At 50.5% G+C, this 20,403-nt stretch overlaps 1 protein-coding gene across 12 annotated transcripts in view; it reads right to left on the bottom strand.

Moving 5' to 3' along the window:
• Window positions 1-20,403, bottom strand: part of Agap1 (ArfGAP with GTPase domain, ankyrin repeat and PH domain 1) — a 465,228-nt gene that overhangs the window by 299,864 nt on the left and 144,961 nt on the right. For 6 of the 12 annotated variants that reach the window (XM_052750467.1, XM_052750466.1, XM_052750464.1 and 3 more), the window contains exons 2-4: window positions 8,995-9,053; window positions 3,986-4,073; window positions 3,292-3,303 (exon numbers count right to left, since the gene is read on the bottom strand). In XM_052750467.1, coding sequence (XP_052606427.1) covers window positions 3,292-3,303; window positions 3,986-4,073; window positions 8,995-9,053 — 159 coding nt within the window. The remainder of the gene's footprint in view (window positions 1-3,291; window positions 3,304-3,985; window positions 4,074-8,994; window positions 9,054-20,403) is intronic. The other 6 variants (XM_052750471.1, XM_052750469.1, XM_052750468.1 and 3 more) reach the window with 1 other exon arrangement.

The following is a 20,403-nucleotide window of genomic DNA, read 5'->3' on the forward strand; positions in this document are numbered from 1 at the left end:
CAGGACCTTATCTGGAAACAGAGCCTGCAGCTGTAGAGTCTAAATGAAGCCACACTAGGGTAGGCTAGACCGTAAATCAAAACCACTGGTATTCTCCTGGAAAAAGGAAATGCCAACATGGGGAAACAAGATGTAACCACAGAGGCCGAGGCTAGAGGGGCACGTCAATAGCCATGGACGCCTAAAACTTCTGGAGCCAGCGAAAGCTGGGGACACCAAAGGACAGAGAGCACCAGTTAACACCACCACCTAGAGCTGCCCTGACTGTCTCCTCAAAGAAGCAAACTTGCCAAGGGACTTTACTGGGACTCTGGTGCCAATCATACACCACAAACACACACATTTACAAACACGCTCACTCCTGAAGGAGACTGCCTATACACAGACTACACTCTTTGAGCTCCCTGCTGAGACAAACCGGTTTGCCCCGAGTCACTAATTAAAAGCAGCATCAAGCATAATGCACAAAGTGTTTTCTCTGGACTACATCTCCAAGGCTTTCAAGTCAACTCTCTTTTCTCATAGAATAAAATGTCAGCTAAAAAGGTGTCACTCAAGAAAGACAACTGAGCCACCCTGTGAGGTGACCCTGAGAGGTATCTGAAGAAAACAGTCCAGGATGACTGCACCAGGAACGTTCCTGCCAAGAGGCAGCTCTCCTGAATGAGTGGAGTTCTGTTTTAAGCTCCGTGACACATTATCCCTCCCAATACCCAAACTTCCCAGGGGCAAGTCGGGATTACAACAAAGGATATTTATGTGTGCATTAAACTAGAGGAACAACTCCCCACCACCACCCCGCACACCATCAACAAGAATGGGGGGAATCCAGTGAGCTGCAGACTGGCAGACACACAGCCATGTGGATGACAGAGTGGCAGCTGTCCAGCTGACTGCTCTAGCATTCGGGGATTTCGGTGGCTTGGACATGGTTTGAGTGTGTCTCCAAAGGTTTGTACACAGGAAGCCTGCGTCCCAACCACAGAAGGTGGTGAATCCTTTCCCAGGTGGGGAACCGTGCAGGGAAACTACCCACTGGAGATTCCGTCCTCAGAAGGGATGAGTGTGGGTCTGGAAGGACCACAGTTCGTTCTCAGTAGGATGAATTGCAGAAAGAGCAACACTGGCCCCGTCCCACACTCCGGCTTCCTGTTTCGTCATGGCCCTGTCATACATGCTCTGGCTGTGAGGCCACCACGAGACCTCACTAGACTCCAAACGTGGAGCTGACCAGTCTTGGACATTCGGCCTCTCCAACTGTGGGCTAAAATAAAAATAAACCAGTTTTCTTTCTAAAGCAATTAACCTTGGGGACTTGTCATGGCGATGGAAAAATGAAGTGTCACAAAGGACAGATCAGAAGGCAACAGGAACACAAAGAAATCGGAGGCCACACAGCTCACTCCAAACCCTAAGTTTCAGCCAGGCACCAACTCCATCCCTCTCCCATGAGCTACACCTCCCACCCGGGGGGTAAGGAGTCACTGGAGGGAAGGTGGAGCGACTGCTGTCCTTGACAACTTCCTGCACACCTGATGACCCACACCACCTCCCTCTCCACACTCCTGGATAAAGACAGTAAATCAGCTGCCAATCCTACAGCTGTCCATGCAGCTTCTCTGTTTCAGTGAGCATGGGTAACTGGTTACAGTAACTCATGGGGAAAAGACTGCAACCATCGCCCAGCCCTAAGTTCCCTGACCTCATAGAAGAATCTTGGGATTGCGAGGCAGCAGTGGAGGAACCACAGGCTGATCACACACGTTCCTCTGCCTCCTGCTCCTAGTATAGGACCAGGGATCGTGGGGACAGGAAACAGAAACCAGCACAAAGACTATAGCTCGACCTGCTACATTCCAAAGAGGAACACATGGGCAGCTCTATGGAAACAGACCTGCCTAGGCCAAGGGGCTTCCAGGCACACAGAGGCCTCCTCATTCACAGTAGATGTAGCTGAGCATCCTGCTGGATCCACCTGGGCATGGTGCTGCTCTAAGCTCCTCCATCACACAGAACAATCGCCCTAGGCACAAGGTCCACAGCAAGAGGATGGACAGGTGGGCAGGGTGAGGGTGTGAGAGAGATCCTGAATTCTGTCTCCCAGATCCAGGGGTCCTCAGCTGTGTGTCTGCCAGTGGGATGATATACTCCCACTCTGCAGATGATGGGGACGGGGTGTTAGCAGCCAGTGAGGTCATCTCACAGGGTACATTTTTACTTCTGATGTGTGAACATTCAAGAGAGACACCGCTGTGTTGATCAAAATAGAAGGCCACGTTCTACACTGCAAATAAATCAAGTCGGACACAAGCGTGTTAGGACAGACTGAATGTCCAACGGGAAGATGACAGACACCACAGTAATGACCAGAGGTGGATGTGGTCCTGCCTCTTCCCTTAGAATCAGCAACTTTGGCACAACCTACCTCTAAAGCCCTAGACTTCTGAGCCACAGAGTGACAGTAAGAGATCGGGGCGGGGCTGGCCTGAAACTTCCAGCCATCCTCCCCCGAACTGTGGATGTTGGAAGACGTTCAAAACAGGGTTGTCTGAAAAAGGCGTATGCTTGCCTTGCAGGTGGGTTAGCTGCAGACCCTTAGTAGCTGGTGTCCACCAAGTGTACGACAGTGAATCCCGCTACACAGAGCCCTGAGATGAAAGCACTATAGACTCCAAGTCTAATCCAGCTAGCTGTGATGACCATTCACACTCAGGCACAAAGAGGAAAGCCCTGCCATGACCCTCAGCGGGACCTGGGAGTGACAGATACTACCTTTCTCCCTCCTCCGCACTGTGAGTTCTGAGTACCTGGTCTGTAGTCCCCACAAAATCGAGCCTTTGTCCATTTGGTCTCACTCATAAACCTTTGTTTGAATCCTGTCCTCTTCCCAAATCATCGATCCACGGGGGAGAGTTTGAAAAGTGGGCATTTCCCTGATATGACAGCCGTGAAGCTTTCACAACATGGTTGGAAATACTGCAGAATGGTGGCAGAGCCCCAAGCAAGGCCCTCAGAATTCTGTTCTTTCTAGATGGTTCCACAGTCTTTAGGACAAGCGTTAAGGGGCTAAAACATGTGTTACAGGGGACACGTGGAGCTACTTAGGACTACTACTCAGAAGACAGCTAAGGGACAAAACAGGTGGAATGGTGAACTTAAAGAAAAAGGTGAAATGAAACCAAACAGGATGAGACACAGACCGCGGTGGGAAGGGAGCGCTACAGTACAAGGTTGTGCCTCTCCTCTCTCCAGAACGAGACAAGCACTGCCATGAAGAAAATGTATAGTTACCTGCGTCCATATCTGCAAAGAATGGAACAGCCAGTAAGAAAAAGAAGGAACCAGAAATTCAGTGTCTCAGAGTTGGATTTCAAAAGGTTACATGGGGAGAAAATAGTTTATAAAATGGCTTGTGAGCTACACTTTGACTCGGGGACCACGGGGCTTCCTATCACCACTGTCATAATCTTCCTTAAAGTAAAAAAGAAACAGAACCACAGTCAGACATGGATATGCCAACGGAAGAATCAAAATGTCTAATGGCAAAAGAAATGCCCAACTCACATGCAAAATGATTATTACATGTTTGTAATACAATATAAAGGGAAACATACTCAAACACATAGTGGGGTGATCTGGATTGTATTTAGAAATGCTGGTGTCTGTGACTAAACAGCATTACAAGGTCAGTGTCCAGATCAGAGAGATGTCCGACCCATACTCAAAGGAGCAGCACTGGACTAAGGTTCGAGAGGACATGCTTTACAGTGGAAATGCACTCAAGAACATCTCACGGTTAATGCTCAAAATGCTGGAGTGAATGCACTAAAGCCCTATAGGACGGAAAGTCTACATAAGTCTCTTTGATGCTCGGTGGCTTTCTTATGGCCTTGGCATGGGTCATCAATGATTTAGAATATGCTAAAAAAAAAATTTTAAACCCTAAAATCTAAGCTGGTAGCTAACCACCTGCCCAACAACATACCTTCTGGAGACTCCTCCTGCACGTACGTGCCGGTCAGGTACCGGTGCACCAGTGCGGACTTGCCGCTGGCCAAGTTACCCACAATTCCCTGCAGCAAAAGAGAGAGAGAGAGAGAGAGTGAGAGAAAGAGACAACAGTTAGGAGTGGTTAAACCATTCAGTTAGTTTTTCTCACACAGCAGTTAAAATACGTAGTAACCCCACACAGGGTTTAAATCACCCTCCCAAAAGCGCTGGAGAGAGACTGAAAAATGAATTCAGCATCTGTTTCTATTGGAGACAGAGTCAAGCCTGACTTAGGTGCTCCTGTCCTCGCCAGTCCCGGATGCTGGGTGTCAGCATGCTGGCACTCTTCCGGGAACACCCACGCTAGCTGTATATGGCACATGTGTACTGGCTCAACTGTCCACAGGGATAGGAGCCTCCCTAGATACTAAGATGGAAAGGTTCCATGGGACATGATGCTACAACACAGAGCCCTTGGCAGATAGGGCCATCTGGTACGTTCCACCCTAGGAAGGTGAACTTGGGCAAGCTGGAGACAGAGTAACTGGGGTGGGCGAGGGGAGCACAGCAAGCCTGCCTCTCAGAAACACACAACCAAGAGGAAAACAACAGCCAAGCTGTGGCAGGGACAGCCAAGGTGACCCCAGCAGGTGGAAAAATAACAGGAGAGGGCAAGGGTGGTGTGAGTGCCACTGTCCAGCGGTAACCAGGGTGGCAGGCGAGGCTGACACCAGGGCTCTGGTGAAAGGGCACTTATTTAGCCTGTGCTAGGAGCCCTACATCTCCCCCGCTCCCTCCCTCTCTCCAGGGAGCTGCTCCACTCAGCAGCCTTGTGCATTCTAATTTTTGCTCAATGACCATATATCAATCCCATGTTCTTCCCTCCCAACTGCCCCTATAGTTCATTGGTCTGTGTGACGATCCCCAAATCCACAAGCTGCCCGGCCCTCTCACTAGGCTTTGCAGCCCCCAGCCTTCCTATTTCCTGGTTTTGTCTCCTATGTTCAGAAGCCTCCAATCTCCTCTCTACAGGCTGTACTGTCTCCAGGTGACTACAACTTTCCACATTGATTAACCATGGCCCCAAATCCTACTCCAGCTCAGGATCTGCAGCCAGTTCAGACATCACCACCTCTGAGGACCAATTCTATCAGTTTCTGAATGCTTGTGTTCCCTCAGGCCCCAGGAGATGTATTAGGAGGTAGGGCCTCTGAGAAGGGATGGGTCACAGGGACACTATCCATATGGAAATCAGCATACATGTGAATGTGGCCCAGCAGGGAGGAAAGGGGAAAAAACATCCTACCAGTGATCTACAGAGCAGATGATTCCCTAAGTCCTCACCAGCCCTCAAATCTGCAGGTTCCTTTGACTTCCAACCTCTAGAACTATGAACACAGGTTTCACTGTTCACAAGGCACCATATCTTGTCACAGCAGCCTGGATGGATGAGGACACTTTCAGGCCACAGCCTCACCTGGGGCCAGCAAGAAGCCCTGTGGCTGCACTACAGCACAACACAGCCTTCACCTTATGGGAAGGGACTGTGTCCCGTTCTCCGCCCGGCCAAGGCACCTAGCCCAAAGAAGATGCACAGCCCCCATGGAATCAGTGTGTGGATGGCTGATGGATGGATGGATGACTACCACTAGTGAGTATAAATGAGCTCTCTCTGCCACTGAGAGCTGGGCTGAGGGCCAGAGCATGTGGACGGCTCCTGCACAACGCTGTCTCCCTTCCAAGTCCAACCTGAATCTTCCTACCTTGAACCTCCACAATTTGAGAATATCTGTCTATTAATTATTCTTTTGCTCAAGGGCACCTGCTGCTCGTCAGCTTCAAGCTGAGAAAATCCAAGCCAGTAAATGCCACAGAAATGAAATGTTTAATTAAGATCACTTTCTCTTCCTGGAGGAAGAAACCCAGCACTGTGCAGCCAGGCTTTCTCTATGTGGTGACACCTGCCACTCTTCTCTGCAACAATGGGCAGAGGTATGGCACATCCCTGAGCAGGCCAGTGCCATCTACCCTGGGCTGGGGACGGACAGAGGCTGCCTGGCTTGCACACCCATCTCACAGACTGTGAGCAGCACTGTTTCAACTTGAAACACTGGTAGAGACTACCATCCGTTAGGATGTGGCCCTCCTGTGAGACGGTGACAGCCACTCCTGAATGTCACCTGCAGAGAAGGAACAGAGGGCTTCATGGGCAGGAAGGGGGTGCCCTGATGATAACAGAGCTGTCACCTCGTCTCACCTGTGCAAGCCATCAGTCAGGGCTCTGCGGCCATGCTGTCCACCAGAGGAAGCAAAGCAGAGCCCCTTTGTAAACCTGGTTCTCCAGCACCCTGTGTTTTCTACTCCACCACTAAACACCATTCTACTGCAAAACAAAAGAAGCCTTTCAGTCAAAATCCCAGCTCAGAGTACGAGCAAAGTCAACAGCGGCAGCTCTGCAGGCAAGGTCTGCCGACCGCTTCCACCCAGGCGGGGGCATGGAGCCTGTGCAGCCTGACCCACGTCTGTCTGCGGGGCTGACCGCGGCGGCAGCTACAGCACAGCTACAGCCCATCAGGAAGGAGCCCCGGCAGAGGCCCACCCCTCTCACAAGGAGCAATGGTGAACTGTACGTCCTGACGGATTCCGAAAGACGCACTGAAACACACTCCATAAAAGGCCCCCTGGGAGACCCAGTGACATCATTCCATGGCTACACTTCCAGGCAGGGCTGAGGGTCCCCAGGCGATGACCTAAAGGGCCACCAGTCTCGGGTGCTGCCTGAGGGCAGAAACAGTAACAGCCCTGTGGGCATGCCAAGGGAGATGCTTCCCAGAACAAAGGGGTGTTTCTCCGGACCTGAGCATCCTCACCACACAAGGATGGGCTGAGGTGCCCTTGACGACGACGAGGTGCCTGCTGATGCCAACCACGAGAGGGCGCACACCACAGCAGAGCTCGTGGCCCTTGACTACAGGACAAGTCAAAGGCAGAGAGCTCAAGCCGGCCCAGCTGGAAGAAAGTCACATTTAGAAGAACTCTACACTGACTCTTTAAATGTCGATACTTGCTAGACACACCAAATGCTTATAACAGAAAGCCACACAGCCGAAAATAAAGTTTTGGTAGCACTCATCCTCAGTTATTACTGAATATGTGGACCAGATCAGGTGTCGAGTCACAAGCCTGTTTAATTCTAGCACTTGGGAGGCTGAGCCAGCAAGAGGGTAAATTAAAAGCTAGCCTGGGCTACACAGTGAGCTCCACAGCAGCCCAGTACATAAGTAAGATACTGTCTTAAAAAGCCCAAACCAGCCAAACAAAACCCACTCAGGCCCCGAAACCTGCAACACCTTTTAGTTCAGGCAGGCTCTCGGGAAGACAGCCCCCAATAACACGGGTTCCCAGCCGTCTCTTGTGCTGCCAGAAAGTTGAAGCGCAGCGTGGCATCCCACCCCACCCCACCCTGCTGCTGTGCTGACTTCAACGGACACCTGGGGCCAGAAGCTCTAGCAATACTGGGGACAGATACACAGGAGGCTCTCCAAGGCAGTGCTGGCTTCGAATCTCTACCCTAGATGGCTTCCGAGGAAGCTTTTCACGCCCCAGACCTCATCTGTGACAGAGGCTAACAACAGGACCTGCCCCTCCTGGGGTAACTGTCAGGACTGAAGGCTGTAATTACACGGGACCTGCAGGCAGAGCATGCCCAGCAGTGCAGCCTCGTAAACATCTGGGCAAACACCCTGACCTTGTTGGCTGTCAGTGACTGTAGAACCAGAGGGGTCAGCACCTGGGGTTCCCACCAGGAGGATCGGAAACTGGCCAATCTTTATGAAAAGGTCCTGTTAATGGCATGGGCACCCTCTGACATTCATTCATCGGGTTTACAGAACACGCTAATACTGTGCAAGTTATAGTAGCTATGAAATACAGAAGACGGGCGAGGTAGCTGTGTCAGGGCCGTCTTGCGGAACCCCAGAGGCTGGGAGGAGGGCTGGCTTCCATAAAGGAACCACCCCATTGGCAGGCACTGCTGAGACACACTGGTGTTCTGGAGGGAGGGGCTTACTTCCATCTCAGGTGTGAGACACAAAATTCCTTATCCCATCCTCTCTGCATCACTGAGGCTGGGGCAGCAGATATGGGGGGACCCTGGAGCTTCAGGCAGGTCACTGGGAAAGTGCTAGGGCAAAGAGTGAACTAAATGAAGAGATGCACAGTGAGTGGGCAGCCCACATGGAGGTCCTCCGCCATCTGAAGCTTGCTGATGGGCAAGAGCTCATCTGTCTTCCAGCAGATAAGTTAGAGTCCAGCACAGGGGAAACAGGAGTGTGTGCGTGCTTGCGTGTGTGCGTGCGTGCATGCGTACAAACACAACCAAGAGCCCCACATCTCATGACAAACAACACTATTATTTAAAATGTGGGCTTGTCCCTTCCTTCCATGCCAAGGTCAGAGGCATGCAATGGAGCCGGGCTCTATGAGATGACTGTCGTGGACAACATTCACAGAAGCCAGCGATAAGCTTTAACTCTGCTGGAAGTTGCTTTTATTAAAAGCAGAACACTTAACTTACGCCAAGGGTTCACAATTGTATAAACAGTAGTTACTTTTTAAAAATTATGACTATGGATGGCTTGTTTCAGAGGTTGTCATAACACCCAGCAAGGGACAGGTTAAGCCCACGGTGGCACGTGCATACAAGTGTATGTGTGTGACGCAGACACAGAGTGGCACAGAGCGGGGCGGGGGAAATGCACAGAGATAATGCTTTAGTCCTGTACACAGACCACCACCTTCTGGATGGCAATTATGGCTCTGCCAGACACACTCAAAGTTCTAGCTCCTATCGCCAGTGAGAGCCTGGCCAGGTGCATACGCCCCAGAGAAAGCACGCCCCACCCTTCAGGCCCCAGGAAACAGAATGGAGTAGGTACGGGCAAGCTTGCAATCTCACACCCTGCTTATTCTAAGTGCCTCCTACAGGCTAGAGGTGCCACTCACCACTTTGAGCTCCGGTACAGATCGGCTGAGTGTCCATTCCTGGCTGTTCACGAAAGCATCTGCAATAGAAGATGGAAATGTGAGGTGACATGTCACGACTCAAAGCAAATCAAAATGTCCCCTAGATGTCATTTTTGGAAGCGAGGAAAGGGCACTACAGAAGGGTCACACCAGCCCCCCACCTTACTCCCACCCTGGAGGCCATGACTTGCCCAAGTTCACACTTTCTGGCCTCAAGGCTGTGGTGTGTAATCCACCCCCCAGCAATGCTGAAGGCCTCTCATGCTGTCCATTCCTCCCCCAGCTCAAGCTCCGGACCTTCCTCATGTCCACAGCAGACCTGATGGCTTTCCTGATCCTCGGCACAATGTGGAGCCACTGTGGCAGAAGCCTGACCTGCCTGGACCTGACCCTGTATCAGGCCAGCTTTTCATCTTGTTGTATTCTACTACAACAGTTACCTTTCTGAAATCTCACAAAAAAGAAAAAGACAGATGATAACTAGAACTGGTTACAAGATTGCAGGGTGCAGAAAGAGTCTCTGCTGGATATGAAGATCCTCAGGGAGGTGATTCAGCCAGGGTGGTTTGGGGTATGTCAGAAAGACAAGGAGTCCCTCGGTCCTGGCGGACTCAGCCATGGTGCTTATCCCCCAGCCTGCCTCACACCTGACAAGCCCACAACCATTGTCCATGGCTTTGCTCACATGACTTTCATACTTCCCGTGTGCCATTTCCTGTCAGAAATGACAGCCTGCGGTAGTGGCCACCACAAGGTTGCCACAGGTTGCACTTTCCAACATAATTCACTCCTGAGAGTCTTCCTCAAATGACTCCTGTTATCTCTTCAGTCGCCCAAAAAGCCAAGTCACTCACACCACATTCAAAGTCAAGTTGGTCATCATTCTCGGAAGGGTACACGATGCTCAGACCCAGCAGGAGTCAGGGCCGGGAGCAACGGCCTGCTGCTCCCCTCTAGGATGCTGGACAAGGGTGAGAGGTGCTTAGATGAAACCAAGCAGACCAGGAAAAGACAGTCCACCTGATACCAAAGAGGCTGCAGATGTCCCTGGCCCTGCAGTGACAGGGAAACCCTGACGCCCAGAGGGAGATCCCTGCTCGGGGAACCCAAAGCAGGAGGAGCTGGGTGGCCTGCAGAGGCTGCAGAGGACAAGACACATCTGTACAAAAGCACTGTGGCATTGTGCGGCATCTTTTTATTTACAAATACATCCACGTTCAAATGGTATGTTCATTTTTGTGGCAACTAGGTTAATAAAATATTTGACTTAATTGGTGAAGGGAAAAAAAAAACCTAAAAACTAAAGAATTAATACAGCTTTCATTAAGAAACCTTTCTTTAAAAAATGTCTGCCCAGTCTGAAGGGAAAGTTGGCGCACTCAAGACCAAAAGAAAAGAAACAGGCGCTCTAGTCAGAGACGCCTGCACGGCAAGCTTCTGCCACCTTTCTCTGTGTGGCTTTTCAGTGGCCGAGCCTTGTGCAACAGAGAGCACTGGAAATGCAGGCTATGCAGCACCTACCTAGAAACTTCCTCAACCCAGCAGGAAGGGGCCCGGGGCAGACCACATCTCTGTCTCACTCAGAGTCTCCAGAGCAGCTACCTGTTTCAAGGAACAACTCTGGATACGTCTGCACACACTTTCCAAGGATCTTCCCAGTGGAGCAGAGCCAAAAGTCACAGATGTCTGTGGGCTTGGTTACTAGCCTATACTAGGTCCAAGATTCAACCCCCTGCAAGGAATAAAACTGAGTGTGATGCATGCTTGCAATCTCCACACTTGAGAGGTAGAATCATAAAAATCAGAAGTTCAAGGTTATCCTAGGCTACACAGTGAATTCAAAGCCAACCTGGACTATCCTGTCTCCACATTCACGAAAACAATGTCACAGAAGGAACTGTTGTGCCCCACCTAACACCCCACTCTCTGGAATACACATTCCACGCATCAGTTGTTTGGATAAAGTGCTACTGGGCTAGAATTTAACGGTAGGGCAGAGATTACCACTGATGGGCTGTGGGTTCCACTGAGCCTCTGATGGGTGTGAGCCAGGCTACCTGGATCCTGCTTGATACCACAGGTGTTCACCACTGTGGCTCAGGACAAGAAACTTTCATCATTCCTCATCACCAACCTAGGGCTAGGATTTCTTTCTTTCTTTCCTTTTTTTTCCTTTCTTTCCTTCTCTCCTTCCTTCCTTTCTTCCTTTATTTATTTACAAGTGCAGTGCATCCAATCAGGGCCTCCTGCATGCTAGGCAAGTGCTCTAACAACAAGCTACATTCCCAGAACTTAACAGTCTTTATTCAGTTCAACAAGAGAAAGTGGGTGCTGTGTCTTGGCCCCCCTGTAGTGACAGAGTACCAGGATTCCAGGTTAGACATGTAACATGTGACATCAGGTTCCTTCACTGGTCTCTGGTGATCAGGACCAGTGGATTATAAATAATACCCAAGTGGACACAAGTACAGAGGTACAGGGACTGCACTGCCCACAACGGGCTCCAAGATTCATGACGACACACCTCAACTATAGCATGTGCTGGCAGATGACAAGCAGGAAGGCCATTGACTAGGCTTAAGGGGCCGGGGCTGCCTCCATGCTCCTTCTGAGCAGCTCGAAGGGCAGCTATTGCCCCACGGAGGGCCAGAGAGGACCTGGTTCAGCAGGGGACACCATACATCCCCATGGGGGCCACCCACTTTAGAAATACTACAATGCCATCAACTCCACTGTGTACAGATGCAGACAACAGCCTCCCCAGGCCTCTGCCTGGACCTCCCCTAACCTCAGCTCCTCCAGACTAAGGAGTGTGGAGGCCAAAGGCATCCTGAACCCTCCTTTATCTGAGAGGCAGAGGATGCTGAGCTAGCTGGGTGTGAACAAAGATCGGACATAAAAAGATGATGATCTCCCAGCTCAGGCAGCATGGAAATGTCAGCCCTGCCCCCTACCCCCACATAGCCATGACCTACGCCCTGCACCATGCCAGGACAGGTTCATCCATCTCCCTACCCTGCCTCAAACATAGGCACAGCTTTCAGGACCCTGGAGACTGGAACGTGCAAAGTCTCAGCACAGCCTCCTCAGAACCATCACTCACTGCCATCCACTGCCCACCCACTCCAAAATTCCTATCTTCCTTTCAGGAGGCCTTGGGCTCATTTGGAGCAAAGCTCCATTCCCTAGTCACCAGCAACAAGAGAAGGCAGAGCAGGAACAGGGTCACTAGTAGGCTTTGTCCCTCTGATGGCTAGTGTTGGTCCATGAGACAAACTGGAAGTTCAGGTCAGAAGAGCCTGAGCAATGACGATTTCACTTGGTTCAATCCACAGCACATAAGTATGAACACATAGGGGGAATCTATGTGATACGATCACAAGCATCTTAAAACAAAGACCCTCTGGTGAGCTGACCCTTGCACCATGCCCAGGCAAAGTCCAGCAGGGACCAGAGAATAAGCAAGATGACTGAACTGGAACCCAGGTAGCCAGGACCCACGGGCTTCTCACCTGTAGCCTGGAGGAGCCTGGCTACAAATGGCATGTTTCTAGGGAAGCCTTCAACTCCACACAACTCCACTGGGTGCCTTCCTGGGGCCTCAGAACCTTGAGCTAATGGCTTATAATATTCTTTATCACCGCCCCCCCCCCCTACCGCCCAGAGTTCAAACTGCATCATTTGGCTGGTGGACACAAGCCCCAGCAGAGCCAAGCCCGGAGATAAGGTACTAGAAGCCAGGTCTGCAGGACCACAGTGACTTCATGCACCCCACCCCCACCTTGTTTGGCTTCAAGGACCATGGAAACAAGCTCCAGCCACAACTCACGAAGAAGCTGCCGCCAGGGGAAAAAAAGGAAACTGAAATTGTAGGTGAGAGGGGGGGAAAAAAAAACACACACACACACCACCGTCTCAGGGACTGGAATGCTCTTGGAACCTTACATTCTGCAAAGGTTTTTTAGAAATGCACTCTGTTTAGCAACAGACATGATTTTTTTTTAAACCTGAGAACATTTGCAAAGCCCTGAAACAGGAAACAGAACAAAAAAGAGAGCAAGTCTACCCAAGAGCAGGAGGTGGGAAGTCAGGTCCCTGGCCCTATCAAAGCCTTGCTGGGGAGGGACACAAGATACCTCAGGAGGAGTCAGAGCTCTGTGGCACAGTGCCTAATACCCAGGGCAGCAACGACTTCCAGACCTGTGTGCGACAGGACGGCAATTCTTATCAACAGCCTCCATTGCTGATGATCCATGAGCAAACCCAGTCCTCAGGGGTTCCCTTGTGAGTTCCAGGAGCTTCTCAGTGGCCCCAAAGATTCACAACCAAGATGGCTCCCTCCCCAACATCCCTGACACCTTCCCCATTCATAAGACCTTTCCTTTGAAGAGTGGCAAATGTCACGTCACCAAGGTACCACCATGCCCGCCCAGCCCTGCAGGTATGGCCACACCACAGCCTCAATCCCAAGCATCTTTCCCGAGCCCTGATGTGGCTCAAGATCCTTCTTCAGTAGAGGCCCTTTCTCTTCTCCCCTACAGTCTCCAAGTCAAAAGGCACCCGCTGAGGCAGGATCTCAAGGACTCAAGGAACTGACTCAAGGGACATAGGGTTCCCTTAGTGACTTTTCCCCCACAGTGCCCTTCTTAGGAAGAAGGGTGTTTGTTCTAGGAGCAATGCCTAATGCTCATGCCTATCAGGAATGGCTTGAGAACACAAGTCTGACAAGGAAAAGCAGAAAATGTGAGGATGTGAGATTGGAAAGGAGGAAAATATTCCTCTAAATGTGAAAACCTAGGCCAGAGCTCACAAGCTGAGGGGAGCCAGGAGCGGCAACCACGGCCTCCTGTGTGAGCTTGGTATGTCCATACTCCACACTTCCTCAAGAAAGATGTGTGCTGGGTGGGCAGAGGCTGCAACATTCCGACTAAAATATTGGCCGCTCTGAAGCCTGTGCCCTCATTCCATCCAATTTTCATTCACTGCCATCACCCAGATGATGAAGGCATTTGCTATGAGCATCTTCCCCGGGCAGGCTACAGCTCCTCAGGGAAAAAGACCACAGCCCCAGCTCTTTCTGAGGAACAGAAAGAATAAAAGGCATTGCATCTCCATGCCCCTCAAGGCCACCTGAGAGCTGGGGTGTCTATAACTGACCACCCCCAGGCCTCCTAAAGACCTGCTGCTAACCTGGCACCTCCAGCCAAGAACGACACCTTCCTGTTGCCACAGGTCTTCCTTTCAGCCTGTGTCCCAAACCTGAATAGCACACATGGGTACAAGGCATTTGAACACTCGGTCCTAGTTGACGGTGCTCTGCTGGAGAATTGACAGGGAAAAGACATCCCATTTCCTGTTTGCTTTCTGTTCCATATTTACAGTTAAATATGTGATCTCTCAGCTTTGTGGTCCTGCCACCATGCCCATGGCTCCCCCCACCCCCACCCCACCAATAGACTCTGATCCCTCTGACACTGTAAGCCAAAAATCAACTCTGTCTGCCATAAACTGATTCTGGTCATGATGTTTCATCAGAGCAACAGAAAAGCCACACAGGCAGTCATTATGCTCAGCTCAGCTTGACAATCCCCAGGCTCTGTGCTCTAGTGATCCAACATACCCGCAGGGTCTCCTGCAATATTGCCACCCGGACTGCCACCTTTTGCCACTTTCACCCAGCAAGGTGCCCCAGCTGCACCAGCCTCATTCCCTGGGTGTCTGTGTCTAAGTGACACAGCACAACTCTGCTGGGATGGTCATATATGCCTGAGCACAGGCCTGGCCCCGGCAAATACTGTAACCCGAGCAAATCAGGCTTCTCACAGACCAGGTTCTAAAATAAATTTGGTATAACATATGGAGCACGAGAACTAGGTCACAGACATGTGCAACCGGCACTCAGTCTGTCCACCGAGTAATTAACTAGGCAGAGTGTGAACAACACAAAGGGTGGTGGGTGGAGGGATGGCCAGCGAGCCGCGGGGGCAGTCTGAGAGCCTAGCTGTGGGGTGTGCTGGTCAGGGGTGGTCTCTGAAGTACTGACATTTAGAAGGCACAGGAGGGCACGGCGGGGGTGGGATGAAGAACAATATGGCCTTGGTATTGGGACAGTTTGCTTGGAGCCACCCGGGGGACTGAAGGGTGGGAAGATGGGATAGGAGTCACATTCTGCTCTCGAAAAGACAGAGATGTGATGTGAACCTGGGATATGGAGAAAGCAGAAGTATGCAGATTTGAAGAAGAGGAGCCATCAAGGATGAGCCAAGTGTGGGCAGAGACTAGGTGCCTGCTGGAGCAGCAGGTCTTATGGAAGGTGGTACAGTGTCCTCATGATGGGGGCAAAGCCAGGGGGCTAGGAGTGTACCCATGCATAGAGGCTCCCCACTAGGGAGCACCCTGAGTTTGGGCTATAATATAAAAAACAAAAGTCCCATTGGTTACATAGTCAAAACAGAGCTCAACATGCAACTTGGGGTCTGGGATCATTCTGTTTCATTGGTTCACAGTCTCTTGAGCGATCTTTGTAGTTTCTGGTAACTCACACCACCCTGCAGCTCACTAGCCAGCCTTTGGGTGCTTGTTTCTTTGACAAAACTCCCAATACACTGAATGTCTGTCTACACTGAGGAACTAATCTCTGGTCCTGTCCCACCAGCCACTAGCTCCCGTCTGCTGGCTGCCCCGCCCAGTGCTTCCTCCTCGTGAGTGGAGTGGTAGAACAGGGTGAAGGAGCCCATGCAGTGAAGGGCACTCTCAGAACCAGAGGAGCATGGGAAGGGAGAAACAAGGGTCCCCAGAACAAGGTCCCCGGACTCCTCCGCAAGGCCCTCTGCTGATGAGATGAACCCAGAGCAGGAAGGATCTACTGAGTCCTCCTGGGCATCTACAATCCAGTTCCTGTCACATGACCCTGTTATGGTCCCACGCTCATATACAGTCATCTCATCCTTGCACACCTGACGTGGAAATGAAAAAGAAGACCAGAAGCCAATCATGGCTCCCTCAGAGCCTGGGGAGGTGAGGGTACACCCAAGTATCTGGCTCTAACCGACGTCTGCAGCAGGATGCTATAGCTCTTCTATACCTCTACATATGCATCTCTATAGATAATAATTCCACTACTCCGCGGGGTAACAATCGACTGAACGGGGCTGTCAGGACAGTCCGTACACTGCTGACTGCCATCTTCTTCCAACATACACAGCCTAGCCACAGAACTCTAAATGATACCCTTTTCAATCCTAGAATAACAAACAATAACAGCAGTATCCACAGGTAGAAAGGCTGGCCTGTCTCTGGAGATGACAGCTCCATAGTTGGCCGCATGGGCCTAACTACACACAGGCTGGGCATACTCAGGGCCCCAGAGCTGGACTCTCACCAAAGTGACCAAGGCCTCAGAACCATCTGGACAGATTTTCTGTGGCTACAGATCTTACTGTGAACCCCTCCCCCAGTGCTCCCGGCACCCCCATCTCAGCAGGCTGAGATCCCAGCCTAAATGGAGAAGAGCCCACAGTGAACAACTTCCAAGGTTTCTGGCATATCTAAAATAGCAGCCTCGAGTCTGTGCCAAACCCTCAGCCCAGGCCCAAAGTGTTTATGTGGATGAATTTAGAACTCTGGATATAAAGCCATCGATTTCAACTTCTTGAAACCAAGAGTAGAACCAGACTGGAGAAAAAATAAACCACGCAATAGCAGCAGGAGGGTGTCAGCAGAAGACTACAAAACAACAACCATTTCAGACCCACACACCCAGGGCCAGGAGGTCTGCACCTTACCCAAGTGGACAGCCCAACACACTGGGCACCAAGAGCAGGCAGTAGGGTACCTGGCTCCTCATATCACTGCTCTGCTAGGGACCCACTAAGAATGCCATGCTGCACAGAATCCACTCCCATGTGGAGACCGAGTCCCTCCCACCATTCTTGCTCTAGTTCCTAACTGTGTTCCGTGGCAGGTATTCTTTTTTTGTTGTTTTTGTTTTTGTTTTATTTATTTATTTATTTTTTTGTTTTTTTTTTTTTTATTTTTTTTTTCAGGTATTCTTAAGAAGTACTATTGAGCCGGGCGGTGGTGGCGCACGCCTTTAATCCCAGCACTCGGGAGGCAGAGCCAGGCGGATCTCTGTGAGTTCGAGGCCAGCCTGGGCTACCAAGTGAGTTCCAGGAAAAGGCGCAAAGCTACACAGAGAAACCCTGTCTCGAAAAACCAAAAAAAAAAAAAAAAAAAAAAAAAGAAGTACTATTGAAATATAGTAGGGTGGGGGCTGAGAACAGGAGTCCTATGGTTGGAGTTCCTGGGCAGCCGCTGGCTTATTTCTCAAGCTCTAGGCGGCTCTCTATACCTCTCTATATGCATCTCTATAGAGAGTAATTCCTTTACTCAATGGGGTAATAATCACTGCACAGGGCTGTCAGTATGGTCAGTATATGGCTGACTGCCACAGGCTTTCACTATACCCAGCCTGGCCAAGGGACCAGAGGATGTGCTGGCTGCTGCTGAGACCGCTTGCTGCGACACAGCAACAGAGCCAGTCTAGGAATCAGGTCAGTTCCTTGAATGACAGTGAGTGACAGGAGTATGAGACGAAGGCACCAGGGTGAGAGGCTGGGTCCGGCCCGGCCATGCTCCCCTGCACGTCTCCTAGCACTCTAAAGCCTTTTTCTTCTGTGGTTGATGAAAGGGACAGCGGTTTCTACTCATCAGTGGTCACTCCCCTGTCAAAGTCCCAATGGTTGCTCGCAGAGTTAGACAGAATCTCCACCAATGGGAAAAATTCTAATCTCTACTTGTCCACTCACGGGGCTGCCGGCAGACCCGGCCCTTGGTGTGGTGAAACCGGAGCTTTCCTCAAAGCCACCTCTGCTGCTTCAGGGAGAAGCAGAAAGTTCCAGAAGTGTGCTGGAAGCGAGGTGGGGGGCACAAATAAGGTGACAGGTCCCCTGCCAGCTCCAAAGAGAATGAAAGCCCAGTGCTGGCCCAGAACAATGCGGGGAACAGAACTGAACCCAAGTACTCAGCCTCAGGACCCGTCCAGAGGGAAAAGGAGGGGTCGGACACACAGACCAATGACAACTCCACAGGACTACAGACCGAGGTGTGCAGGAGCAAAGTTCTGATTCAACTGCCCATGTCAAGAACAGAAGTTAAGAGAAGAATCCACAAGGATCTGGTAGAAGTCCAGATTCATCAGAAAACACACCTTCCCTTAGAGACATTTAGTGAAGTCCCTCAGACCTTCCTGGTCCTGCTAACATCCCAAAGGAAGCCTCCAGCAATGTCCTGTGTATGTAGCTAACTCTGACCTGAGTAAAGATGGCTTCTTCAGGCGGTGGTGGCTCACATCTTCAATCCCAGCACAGTGGATCTCTGAAGTTTGAGGCCAGCCCGGTCTACAGAGTGAGTTCCAGGACAGCCAGGGCAGAGAAACTTTGTCTTAAAAACCAAACAAACAAACAAAAAAAAAAAAACCAACCAACCAACCAAACAAGATTCCTATTTATGCTGGAAACACTGGGGAGTAAAAGGCAGGCCACGTAGGCCTAGGTCCTGGAAAATGAAGTCATTTCACACTTCACACATGCAACAACACCATTTGATCTTCATGTTTTATTAAATTAAATGGAGAGACGCCCAGTAAATATGTAGAAATACAGATTTTGTTTTTCACTAAGACAGGGTCCTAGCTCAGGCTGGTCACAAACTGGCTACACAGCTGAGGCAGCTACTGAAGCAGTCCCCTCCTGCCTCTGCCTCCCAAGTGCTAGAATTACAGACAGACACACACATACACACACACCTACCTCTGCCTCCCAAGTGCTAGGATTTTACACAGACACACACACACACACACACACACACACACACACACACACACACACACACTCTTCTTTTGGGCAGTGCTTGGGATACAATCCAGACCTTGTTCATCACCCAAGCAAGCACGCTGTCACTGATCCCCTGAGCCCCTAACACAGATCTCAGACTAATATTTAAGATGAATGATCTCTGTGTGACGTACTTGGTCTTACACATCCAAAGCAAACTGTCACTGCCATAGGTTCATCTAGGACAAATGAAAAGTCATGCCTAGGAAGTTCACAGAGCTGAAATTCCGCGCTGGTCAACACTGGCCACCTGGAAAACAGAGGCCGAATGACTGGACCTGAGGGAACCGGAGCACTTTGCCTGCCAAGAGACCAAAGCTACCTTAGTCAAGAAAAATGACTCAAAACTCTCATGCACTGCAGAGATCAGCTGTCTTTAAAATGTGAATGTATGTGCCAGCAAAAGCCTACATTCTGCCAGCACAGAACATCCGAGAATGTGTTTCCTTTCAAGGCAGGGGACATCTCATTGTAAACATAAGGAAACTGGAGTCAACAGGTTGCTCTCAGCCCCTCCCTTTGGCCTCCTCCAGATCCCTGGGGATCCAGATGAGAGAGCAGAACAGGTCAGCAGATAGATGGTGAAGCCCGAATCCTCAGAACCAGAACCTGGAGAGCGCATGTGCACTTGTCAGTGGCTGTGATCAAGCTCACACACCTCAGCCTAACTCCAAGTGCACAATTTAGTCCTCATGTTATGACATGGGTGGCATTAGAAATTTTATCCTGGAAAGCAAATATTTACAGTGTTAAAACTCCGCCTTCCTTATAAGCCACAGAGAAAACGCCTGAGTAAACGCCATCATAAAGCACACTGCCAAAGAAAGGAACTGCATCATCACCTGCCACCTGCCTACTCACCTTAAGCACCTCTTCCTCTTTCCCAACGGGTGCCCAGCCTGGTGTGGGCTTTGTCTGTCAGCTGCCAATCAGAGGCTCCTGCTTAACTAACTGCATTGGACACTTCACATTCCTAAAACACGCTCTGGCGTTAAATATTTTTATTTCTCAAGTTCAAGTGGTGCTAGCAACACATCAGAAGTGGGTGCAGTTGTCTCTAAGTGGGCAGCAACGATGGCAGTACTGTTCCTGTCACCCTACTGGTCAGGTCTGGTCATTAGTGGCATCAACTACACGGGATCTAGAACACCTAGGGACAGGCCTTTGGGCACACCTGTGGGAAATTATCTCCATCCTATTAACTGAGCTGGGAAGACCCACTCACTGTGAATGGCATCATTCCCTCACTAGGATCTGGGACCATACTATATCCCTGGCAAGGGAACGGACCAGCAGCATGTGTTCATCACTCTGCCTTCTGATTACGGGTATGGTGTGACCAGCTGCTTCAACTTCCTGCCGCCTTGATTTCCCAGCCATAATGGACTGAGTCCTTCAACTGTGAGACAGAGTAAACCCTTTTTCTGTATCTGTTCCCCTCACTGGCTGTTCAGAATAAACCCTTCCTCCTTGCCTTTGTCAGAGAGCTTTATTA

This window comes from Peromyscus californicus, unplaced genomic scaffold (genome assembly GCF_007827085.1).
Source record: "Peromyscus californicus insignis strain IS unplaced genomic scaffold, ASM782708v3 Scaffold_21__1_contigs__length_65335640, whole genome shotgun sequence".
NCBI lineage: Eukaryota > Metazoa > Chordata > Mammalia > Rodentia > Cricetidae > Peromyscus > Peromyscus californicus.